Source organism: Limulus polyphemus, unplaced genomic scaffold, assembly GCF_000517525.1.
Source record: "Limulus polyphemus unplaced genomic scaffold, Limulus_polyphemus-2.1.2 Scaffold8305, whole genome shotgun sequence".
NCBI lineage: Eukaryota > Metazoa > Arthropoda > Merostomata > Xiphosura > Limulidae > Limulus > Limulus polyphemus.
The window spans coordinates 18,323-30,857 of record NW_013673915.1 but is presented as its reverse complement, the minus strand read 5'-3'; the positions used below and the strand labels follow the sequence as shown (position 1 = coordinate 30,857).

Sequence of the window (12,535 nt, the reverse complement as noted above, 5' to 3'; positions counted from 1 at the left end):
AAGAGGGCCCATAGTTGGTACATGTGAGATTCTGTAAGTGAACTAGTGGTCAGGGTGCTGGACTGTGAACCTGAAGATGCATGGTTTGCATCCTTTTGTCGTAGAATCACACACAATGAAATCCTAGTGTTCAGCTAGAGTAACTGAAGAGTTGGTGACGAGTCTAGTTGACCAGCTATTATCCTTATAATTTATCAGTTCAGAATTATGAATGGCTAAGCACAGTTAGCACGTGTGTCGCTTTGCACGTATCTCTGAAACACGCAAACAAAAATATTCGTACATCTAATATTCTATACATGCTGTTTTAAGTTTAGAAAAAAACATTATAAAACTATATGAAAATTTGTTTTTCTCACTGGTAATTAAAAGATAAAAAAAAATTTAGTTTTATGGGTGAAAAGGTTGAATAACAAATTAATCACAACCTACCTTCACGTGTATCTGATTCTTTAGTGGTGATTAATCACAACCTACCTTCACGTGTATCTGATTCTTTAGCATGGCTGACCTCAAAATTAGGGCCTAGAAAAGAAAACACAGAAATTTAAACCTATTAAAACAAAAAGTATATGTACAAACATTCTTTGTGAGTACCAAGGATTTACTTGCTTTTCCAGTTAACTTTAACACTGCTATAAAAATAAAGAAAGAAAGGGGTTACTAAAAGTTTAACATTTTATATGTTCAATCAAGTTTATCACTTTCTTTCTTAACTTACCAGGTACGTGCTTTTAAACCTCGTTTATTCACACTACAATATTTAGTAGCACAGTCAGGTAACAATGCCTTCACACTTGTACTTTCTAGCAGTTGTTTTTAAGGTTTCTTTTTCTCTCACTTACCAAAGACATATTTCACACTAAAGAATCAGATACATGTGAAGGTAGGTTGTAATTAATTATTGCACTAGATAGTCTTATAGTCAGTAATTCTTCGATGATCGGGTTTTTACAATAAATGTGGTTTTAATGGAACTATTGCAGTAATGAAACTGATGTGATTATAAAATAACTGTGATCATGTTGGGAAGAGACAATCTTTAGATGAAATAGATATTACTGATGATAGGTTTTGGTTTCTTGAAGCTAGAAAAACCCCGTATTTTTTCTTATGTCTGTTTACTATTTTTTCTTATGTCTGTTTACGGGTGGCAAAGTCGCAAATGCATTTTGGATGGTTCAAATTTGTGATGTGATGGGCTTTTATACTATTGTTAAATACAACACCAAGTAACACGTGAAATAGACTAGCCATTATTTTCATATAGATAAGTGGGATGTTGCTTAACGACCTATTTGTAGTTAATAATAATAAACGCAAACATCTGTTAATAAACAAATGTACAAACTACTTAAAAACTTTGTTTTAATAATGCCTGCTTACCTCTACATGGCCATAACAAAAGTGAAACCACTGTGATAAGGGAAGTTTGTGTAATTCAAGTGATTATATCAGAAGATTCATTAACACAATGGAAGCACAGTAAAATCTAAACCACTTGTGTTGATCTTCTGTAGATAAAGCCAGTAGCATAAACTATGTTTCTCATAATATGGTATTGATAGTTAGAGATTTAACTGTTGTTGACAAACTGTCAATTCCTTGGAGATACACTATTCCCTGGAGCCATAGTCATCTCTGTGCCTTGAGAGCCATCTCTTGGAGGACTCTGAAAACAACCGGACACTTAACATCTAGTTACAAAATGCTCGGCTAACCTAGAACTGCAAATCTTTGATGTAATGTTTTTGTGAGAAAGAAAAGTATCTTTACATAAATATTTATACTAAATTTCTTCTCTATGTTCAAAAACAAATTTTAATACAAACTATGTATCAACCCTTTAAGTACAAAATATCAAAAACATGACGTATATAATAAAGTCTGACATACACTAATAAAACATAGAGGATAAGGCTATTCATAGATACCAATACGATTTAAAATGAAAAACCTGTGTTGATTGTACAGGTGTTACCCGAGTCATAATGGCCACATAATTAATGTTTTATATCTTCTCTGCTCACCCCTATTTTGTAACAAATTAGATATAATAGTTTAAAGTGCTAAATATGAATGATATAAAATTTTAAAAAAAACTAGAAAACGACGTATTTAAGCTACGTCTTTCCAAATATTTTCATTTGTAATTAACAATTTGTTTTAATACCTGTATATCACCTGTGCCCCCTTTTTTGCATACTTCATGACTTTAATGGAAGCTGGTCAATAAAAGTTGCTTATTACTTCTATAAGAGAAGCTCACCTTGAAGTTTTGTAAATAAAACTTGTGTTGTATCTATTAAAACAAAAGTTTATCAAAACCATCTGTCGAGTTTGCGTAAGGTTTTCTAGAAAGTAAGTTAATATTTCATTACAAAATAAGTTCCAAACTACGAATCACTTTTTAAATTACCTACAAACAATATATATATATTCATGACTGATAAAACTTTTTTTTTTTAAATCTCATTGTACCTACAGTACTGATAATGTAATCTGTCTATACATGCAACTATTCTGTTTTGTCATGTGTACCTGATGATGACAAAACCTTGTCGAAACGTTGTACATGTTAAACTTATATTAAAGTTTTTCTTCATTACCCATTCAAGCCGTCTCCAGCCATTAATAGAAATACATTGTATATTTATACACCTCATATGTTACACAGTAGTGATAAAATAATATCTGATGATGCAGATGGTTGTGTAAGTCATATTAAAACAATCCTCAATATGAAAAATTAGCACACTTCATGACCATCAAAGCTGATATTATAGTCTTGGTTAGATGGAATGTATCAGAACTACGTTTTCACATTTTGTAGGAAGTGTGGTGCCACCAGAAATGTATTACATTTGGAAAAGTTATTTAACAGCTCTTTCTGTATGCAAAATATTCACATATACTGGTCATAAAAATGTGTTCAGATCATGAGTTACACTTGCCAAGATGGGGATGTCCCTCGTATGTAATTAAAAAACAAAAGAATGTGGATCAGTTTGGGGTATCAGGACCATACAGAAACAGATGTGCAATAAGTCATACCCCAGTAGTTGTTTAGAAAAGTGTGGTAACTTTTAACAGGTGAGAATATACAAACACCATGGTCAGTGGCAAAAGCCATCCAAGTGTCTCAAGCAACAGGTACGCAACATTATCGAGAAGAAAATCCTGGAAAAGCGACACGAGTCACGTGTGCATAAGATACTTCCACAAAATAGCTGTTCAACCATCACATACCTCAACCAGCTGGAGAATTAAGTGGGTATTCATGTTATTCCAATATGAGGACATATCAATCAAGGTGTCAAATGCAGCACCTCTGGATTTCATTGTAAGTGGGTTGTTGAAATGGTTTCTTGGAAACTCACAGTGCCTTTGAAAAAGTATTCACCTCCTACCAACAATGCCACGTTTTGATGAAATACAAATAATATAAAGAATAATGTTCAATGAACTTGTTTTTATTCAAAACTCTAATGATCAAACTTAACACTGTTATGTGTAAAGGAGGTTGAATGTCAGTGAAATTTGCTGACTACATAAATATTCAGCCCCCTAAGTCAGTATTTGGTGGAAGCACCTTTGACAGCAATTACTGCTGTGAGTCTTTTTTTGGAGAAGTCTGTACCAGCTTTACACAATGGGATGGGGTAATGTTTGCCCATTCTTCCTGGCAAAATTACTTCAATTCTGACAAGTTTGTTGGGAATCATTGATGGACTGCAGTCTTCAAATCTCACCATAAATATTCTATTGGATTCGAGTGAGATATTCACTTTTGTCTTTTGGCCTTGGTCATTGTCCTGCTGAAATGTAATTTTCGACATAGTTTTAGCTTCTTGGCTGACTCAAGCAGGTTTTCCTCTGGGATTTGCATGTACTTTGCACCATCCATCTTTCCCTCAATCCTGACAAGATACCCAGTACCTGTTGATGAGAAGTATCCTCATAACATGATGCTACCACCACATTTGACAGTTGGGATGTTGTTGACTGGGTGATGTGCTGTGTTGGGCTTGTGCCAGATGTAACACTTTGAATTTAGATCAAAAAGCTCAATTTTTGTCTCGTTTGACCACAAAACCTTCTGCCAAATGTCTGCAGTATCATTTACATATTTTGTCGTAAACTCCAAACGATATTTAAGATGATTCTTTTTCAGTAATGGCTTCTTTTTTTTTTTGCTACTTGCCCATACAGGATACTGTCGATACATGAACATTGACTCCTATCTCAGATATGGAACTTTGCAAATCTTTCAAAGTCATTGTTGGCTTCACAGTGGCATCTCTTACCAGTTTCATGCTTGCCCGGCTGCTTAGTTTGGAAAGGCAGCCTGATCTGGATGGTGACTGGGTTCTATGAAGCACATTCCACTTCTTAATGATGACCTTCACCATACTCAAAGGGATAATCAGTGACTTTAAACATTTCCTGTAACTTTCTCCTGATTTGTGATTCTCTACCACTTTATCCTGACATGTTTGGAAAGCTCCTTGGTCTTCTTGGTTGGTTTGTCGTTCACTATGGCTTGAACAGATGCATTTATTCTGAAGTCAAGTTAAACCACAGAGACACAGACCATTACACTAATGTTGTAACCTTTCAAACTAATATTTTGCACCTGACTGATTTAGGGTTGCCGTAGTAAAGGGGTTGAATAGTTATGCAATTGAGAATATTCCAATTTTCTTTGAAAATCTAACTTATTTACATAATATCAACGTTTTTAATAGCTTTCTCATTTGGAGAAGATTCTAAATATAAAGTCCAATTTGAAAGTTTCATGATTGCAAGCTCAGACAACAACAAAATGTAAAAACTTTGCAGGGGTGAATCTTTTTGCAAGGTACTGTTTTTTGTTTCATATACACACTAGATGGCATATGGAAATTCAGAGGGAAGAATGGTGTTCTTTGACCATGACAGCCTTACAAAAGAACATTTTACAATTAAAACCATGCTTCAGATCTATTGTCAAGATATCGATTCATCAGACAGAAAATAGCAGATATGGAGACAATCAACTGTAATAATATGTTGAAGCTGCAAAATCATTTTAATATAAATTATGCAACCATTGTGGTGATAATATCTGCACAAACAGTGATAAAATATTATACATTAGTAATGAAATAATGTTTGAAAACTTAGTAGTTTAAAATACAGGTGGCCTAAAATTTAACAATTAAATAATTATGGAAATAGAACCGTAAACTTTTATAAATTATTTCTAAGCTAGCAAAAAAAAAAATTAACCTTAAGTAATTTTTTTTTTTTTTAATTGGTTAAGCCTAGTACCTCCAAAATTGGTATGGTAATATAACGAATTTTTAGCCACGGTATAGCAGCTCACAGAATGGCTCCGAGTTTTTCAAGTACAAACTTTGAGCTCAGATCGATTCGACATCAAATTACTGTTTTGGACTCGAGAAGTCAAACCCTTTCGATTGATGTATTTGCCCCCATCCAAGGTCTCGTATATTAATTTACTCTAATTCTGCATAAAATAATTCTGATGAGTAATAAAATAGAATCTGGTATATGCACGCATCACACTTGGTATTGGTGGCGCACAAAAATATGATAGATAAAACTGAAAAAAATGTCTCGTAGAATAATTTATTCTAATTTTAAAGGTAAAGATATACACATACAAAAATTCAACTAGTAATAATGCTGACTACTTATGTTCAGATTATGGTGAAGTCTCTGAATGAAGGGGAGAATCAAATAAGTGTAATTACACAGGATTATTTAAAAGTAAATTACAACAAAAATATTTTTAAGTAATGAAAGTATTACAAAAACAAAACTAAAATGTTTAACGTGAAATTCACTAACTATTAAGGCTATTCGTGTGAAAATTTGCTATTAGATCCATATCTGCAACGCCCTCTACGAAAATCAAAACTGGGTGTATCTTGAAGGCACGTCCTTTTACCTGGATAAATTATAACAAAACAAACATAAACTCGTGAAATGCTAGAAATATTATAAAATTCATTTATTAATAATACTTAAATTTAAAAGGTTAGTAATTCCACCTTAAAGTTGTAATATAAGAAAAATTTTAATATTATTACATGCGATGAACACCATTTGGTTTCTCAAACGTTTGAGGCCTACAGAAACTTCTGTAATTTACATATTTAACTATCTTACTGTTTTTATAATAGTTTAATGTATTTCATTAAACGTGGACATTTGAAACACAAATATAAAAAGGCGGCAAGTTTTATAAATTCAATACTACAGGTTAAATTTTTCTTTAATTAAACGTAATAAAATATGTATTTCATTGGAATTTTATGCTCCTACGCGAACACAAACTAAATTTTGTGATGAAATTTAGAAAGTAAAATTTTATACTTAAAACTATATGCACTGGAGAATGACACATTTTTATATCATTAATAACCCATGTAGGACAGCAACGATCCTGGTGTACCTAAAGTTAATAGATTTGTCGACGAAACACTATATATATATATATATTCTTCTTTTTTTTTCATTTTAAAAGAGGTGATGCTAATATTTTCTGTTCCACGCCTTTAATCAACCTGATAAAAGAATAATACCTTTTTTTTTGTCTTTTTACAACAAGTTACTCAAAGAAACGCTGCACACAAGTCAACATTATCTATTATAATAATACTCAGTTAATTTCATTACAAGTTACAGCAGGGAAGATTTGTATTTAGAACATGTACTACGTTTCGATCATTCTCAACTGTACAAGTTTTAACGGTAAAAAATGTTTTAGTATTTAAATCAGCAATTTAACAACGTATTTGAATTGTAGAATTGATAGTCGTTACTTACGCACGTACATCAATCAGCGTGGATTGACAGATTATTTATTTTTGGCGGAATTAAAAAAAATGGATAAATATAAAAAAATGGAATTGTTATATGAAACATTTGCATCAGATTAGAAATGACGATCAAAGATATATATATATATAGATGTGTTTGGGTATTTGTTAATTGTGGGATTGTTTGATTTTATTAATAAAGCTTCTCAAATGTCTCTTCTGTTAATGTCAGGTTCACGCTTTAGTACTGTGACATTCTGTTCAGAAAAAAAATGTGTTAATATTCATATGTTCCTGGACGTGGGAGGAGATTTTTAGTGTTCTTTTAACCCGATCTTCAAGTTACGTCCTTTTTAAAAAGTTGGGCAATTTTTACACTATAGTTTGTAACTACTTCCTGGTGGGATGGGTTTGTTATATGATTTTTTAACGTTTAATTTTCATTCCAAGGGTGAAAAGGTATCTAGGTGTTATGCTAAGGTTATATTTATGTGTTAGTCTTTTAGAAATTTATGATATTTTTGGTTTAGTTTAGTTAGGACTAAACTTTACTGTACTTAATACTATCAATAAATAAACGTATTCTACGACCTAACGTTAGGCCTTATTAAAAACTTTGATAAGCTTTTAATATGTTGTTGTACAAACGTCTACTAAAGTATATTTACATTCGCCTTTTGTTTACATTCGTTGAAAGAAGCGCGCGCATTTTCAGGACAGGCGAAAACTGAGAATCAACGAATATAAAACACAGACAAGAGACACTTAAACAAACTCAAAAACTCTCCACAAAACAAACCTCATCACTTGTAGTATCCCATATATAGAAAATATTAATATACCTGCATACACAGTTTAAAGTGTTAATATATCTTAATGTTATGTCTAAGACATGTGAACTTATAATTTCGTTGTCTGTGATTAGGATTCTTTTTGTATTATTCTAGAAATCCTGTATTTAAAGAACTACTGTCGTAAGAAAAATACTAGTTCGACCGCAAATGTTTTCCAGGTCTCTGCTAGTACATATAAATAGTTTGAAGTGACCTGATGGATTATTTTTATTCTTGCCTAATTTCATTCATTAGAAAATATTTTGAAGCCGTGAATTAATATTCTTGCACTAGAAACGTTTGTTCATTGTACTGTATCATCGTTAGAGGGCTTCAGCGTAGAGTTTTTTGTTAGACATCTCATTTATGGACGTGGTCGCCATTCAATTAAAGAAATGTTACCTTTAAAAACAAAACAACGTACTACATACTCGTAAGTATACGTTAAGGCCTTTTGAAAAAAGTATTGTTCAGGTTAAAAATACCAGTATCGCTCACAAAGATAGAAAAGTGTTACTTAGTTTTGAAAAACTAAAATATGGCAAGTGTGGTTTGGAATGGATGCCTAAATACACGCTGTTGTTACAGTACTGTGTTTTCTGTCTCTAGCTGCACTTCTAGCCCCAAGCGGTAAGAACAAAGCAGCTTTTAAACATTGAAGAACAAAATTTCACCCGCTATCTTCCCAAACGTCGAGAGAATTATGCTAAAGGCTCCAAGAGACTTTTATGACACTAATGACTTCTTAAAGCACGGTAAGCAAATTTACTTAAAGTGAGAAATGCGAATATATTATTATTACTTTTATGGGTTAACGAATGTACTGGTCAGTACAATAGAAATACCACCAATTATTTTTCTCAAAAAAATACACTGGAAATTGTTTTCTAATATAATTAAAAACCTACCAAAAATACATTCCAGTGAAAACTGTATCAAGTAGAAGCGTCTCTTTCGGCTGAATAAACCAAACTCCATCCTCCAGTTTACAAAAACTACCTGAAGATGTCGTCTTGTCATGTTTATCGCTTATTAGGTTTTCTTTATTGATCACGTTTGAGAAAAATGATCTGCTGGTTTTACGTATGTTTCGAATGTAAGGGAAAGAAACTTTGGATCCCCTGTGGGCAAGAATAATAAAGCTGACGTCATCAATTTTGGTTTTGAACTGCTTCCTTCTTTCTTGGCATTTCAGTGTTTTCTTCGAAGATGCTTCTGCATTCGATGGAAGTTTATAATCTTGGTATTTTTCCAGATAATCACCAATGCAAAGTTTCATTATTTTATCAGTAATGTCGTTATCTGATGATGTTTCTTCTTCCTCTGACATAGTGAGGTCTTGTTGATCAGAAGTGAGAAGAACCACACCTAGAATCAATTTTTTCGTTGCCAAGAAGCCATCCAGAAGAAGCGTAAACATCCTACCACAGGATATTTGAACCTTTTAAGTGTTAAAAGAACAATTTTCGGTTTAGAAATAAATGGCAGTAAGATTAAAACTTAGCACTCACGATTAACACCCAAACAAAGTTCACCAATGTTTCCTATCAGTACATATTAGTCACCAGTTTATTTAGCATGAAACAAAAGGCTCGAGCCACAAATCATCATGTACGACATGATTCTTAAAGTTTTTACGGAACATGGTAAATCCACAAAAAAACAACAAGAAAACAAACATGTGCCATGACTTAAAATGTTACCTTGTATTGGTTGTAGTAAGTCTGAGCCTTCAACGTTTTACCCGAATCACAGAATGCTGCCATACAGAAGAACTGAGATTCCCTTTGAAACTGATCTGATGGGCATTGGAAATCACCTATAGTACGACAAAATAATACTCGTAAGGAATAATAGCTGCTCTATACAACTGATACTTAATTAAACAATATGCAGGGATTATATTCGATAAACATAACTTTTAGATATATGGAAAGAGAGAGAGAGAGAAACAGGCGAAGTTGGGTAAGTAATATGATAGATAGACAGACAGAACTAGAAAATATAGTAAACAGACTTATATATTGAAGAAAGGAATATCTCTGTGGAGGAATAGATGGACAAAACCGTTGTGATGGTTTCAGAAACTTAAAAAGGAATGTTTACACGTAGTCATAAAACATTAATTTAAGTACAAAATAACTCACTATCGACATCGTTAAGCTCAGATATTATATTCGTAGCTTTACAATAGATGGCGCTAGAATCACTCGGACTCGCAAACCAGCCTGTGTAGATTGGATATAATTCCTCCCAGGATCGTATACGTCTGGTTAAGTAGGTGGCAGAGAGTCCTTTGGAGTTCCGTGCTTCCAGTTCCTATTGAAGAAGTATTATTTGTCGTGTAAAAAAAAAAAAAAAACAATTCATATTTTGACGTTGGAAACTCAGCAAGAAATTTTAAAAGATATAAAGCCTCGTGTTGAAATTATTTACTTACTGATTTTGTGTTTCTGTTCGAAGAAGGGAAATCAAATTTCCTAAGCCTTATTTTTTATATTAACTCGAACTGTAATACTATTCAATAAAACAAGTATCTCCTTAATCACCCTATTATGTTTAATTATTCTATTTTCACATGATATCACTCTTCCACCTACTGGCTTACTTTTAACCTAATGCAAAAGGAGCAATAAAAAAAAAACAAAAAACAATTACCTTTGGGTCAAATCGAAAAATTCCTGATAAATCAGCAATTATAACTGTGTAACAGGCTTTGGCTGCTAGCTGTAGATAGAAATTCATCTCGTACACCCTGACATTTGTGTTGCGTACGATAATGGGGCTTGTTCCCTTCTTAGTTTCTTGTTCGCACCTGAAAGAACCCACATAAAACAATGACATTAATAAACAATGTATATATAAAAAAAACTGAAGCTACGCTCTAAACCTACCGTCACAGCGCCATTTTCTCGATGTGTCCTGCATCTTATCAAGTAGATGCAAGGTTTAGGATGTGTACCATTTGATGCCACAGTAGTCCTTCAATATTCATTTACCAAGTCTCGCATAGATAATTAGACAATATATATTTATTTATCGGCCAGTAAACCGTGAGGTCACGCAGCTATTTCAACAAGAAAAAAAATATACACATCAATTTATACAAAATTTGTGCGATTTCTTTAGAGACGCTGGATTTCTGTTTTAGTCAAGGCAACAATTGGTTGTGAAGATAACAATAACGACACCTAGTTTGGAGAAAGATGTGTAGAATACTGATCATCAAACGAATATTAAGACCATGTAGTATCTATTTGTTGCTTTATTTTACTTTTGGTTATCAAAGAAGCTAAGTGACGGAAGCATTATTAGATTATGTAAAGCCTCTGACGGGTCAAGGCCCGGCACGACCAGGTGGTTAGGGCGCTCGACTCACAATCTGCGGGTCGTGGGTTCGACTTTCCGTCACGCCAAACATGCTCACCCTTTCAGCCGTGGGGGCGTTATAATGTGGTGATGACTAGCTGCCTTCCCTATAGTACAGGGGTAGCCAACCTTTTTTGTGCCACGGGCCAGATTTTGATTACCGGAGTCGACCCGGGCCGCATTCAAGTTTAAAATAAAGTGCTGGTAAAAAAAAAAGTGGCCACCCTGACATCCTGAGCTTAGTATTTTTCAATGCTCTGATATAGCTCTCATTTGGTTGTGGTCACAAAGAATCTTATATCAATAGATAGAAAACTTTCTTGGCTTTTATATGATGTACTTTACTTTTGATATTGCGCCATTAGGTGTTCTCTAGAGACCAAAAACAAAAATTTCATCATTTTTTGTCAATCGAGTTATCTCTGGTGGAAGAGACGTTTGGATAATAATTTTTACATCAGTGAATAGAGAATGAAGGGACCTTTCATTTGACACTTCGATCAGCAAAATCAGTCCACATTCGGTCAAGGAATCTTCATGCGTGGGCCGTAATACAGTGAATTTTATAAACGTTAGGCGGGCCGGGGTTTGGCCACCCCTGCTCTAGTATTTCACTGCTAAATAACATAACATAACTGACGGGTCAACATACACGAATCTATGATAATATGGCAGCGTTTCTTACTTAATATTTAATAACTTACAATCATGTTTCTCCTTAGCCATGTTCAGATGTTATTATCTTGAACCTTACTTTTCCCAGGTTTTAAATGGATGTTTGAATTTATGAAGGCATTTTGTTAACATATCAAAAAACAGGAAATACTTTCTCGTTACGCTGTGGATTTGAAAACATCTATTTTTACCGTTCACAAATAATATTTACTTATCATAATTTAATTAAATGAAAAATATACAAAAAAAGGAAGAGATACGGTCGAAAACTTGGTTTTGGAGAAGAAAAATCATGTTAAGAAACTTTATTTGAACGTCAACTAAATCATGTTAAACTTTATTTGAACGTCAACTAAATCATGTTAAGAAACTTTATTTTAACGTCAACTAAATCATGTTAAACTTTATTTTAACGTCAACTAAATCATGTTAATAAACTTTATTTTAACGTCAACTAAATCATGTTAGGAAACTTTATTTTCACGTCAACTAAATCATGTTAAGAAACTTTATTTTAACGTCAACTAAATCATGTTAAACTTTATTTGAACGTCAACTAAATCATGTTAAACTTTATTTTAACGTCAACTAAATCATGTTAAGAAACTTTATTTTAACGTCTACTAAAAACATGTTAGGAACTCTTATTTTAACATCTACTAAACCAACCCATATTGTTTTTTTATCTTATAATATTAAGATGGTGTTGATTTTACACTTACAAATACAAGATTTGTTAAGGTGTCGATCAGAGATCTACAAATACAAGATTTGTTAAGGTGTCGATCAGAGATCTACAAATACAAGATTTGTTAAGGTGTCGATCAG

General features: G+C 33.0%; 1 protein-coding gene across 1 annotated transcript in view; it reads right to left on the bottom strand.

The window, feature by feature from the left end:
• Window positions 1-5,615: 5,615 nt before the first annotated feature.
• Window positions 5,616-12,535, bottom strand: part of LOC106475258 (2',3'-cyclic-nucleotide 3'-phosphodiesterase-like) — an 11,960-nt gene continuing 5,040 nt past the window's right edge. Inside the window, exons 3-7 of the mRNA XM_013935957.2 lie at window positions 10,322-10,478; window positions 9,811-9,982; window positions 9,367-9,482; window positions 8,572-9,104; window positions 5,616-5,956 (exon numbers count right to left, since the gene is read on the bottom strand). Coding sequence (XP_013791411.1) covers window positions 5,953-5,956; window positions 8,572-9,104; window positions 9,367-9,482; window positions 9,811-9,982; window positions 10,322-10,478 — 982 coding nt within the window. The 3' untranslated portion in view covers window positions 5,616-5,952. The remainder of the gene's footprint in view (window positions 5,957-8,571; window positions 9,105-9,366; window positions 9,483-9,810; window positions 9,983-10,321; window positions 10,479-12,535) is intronic.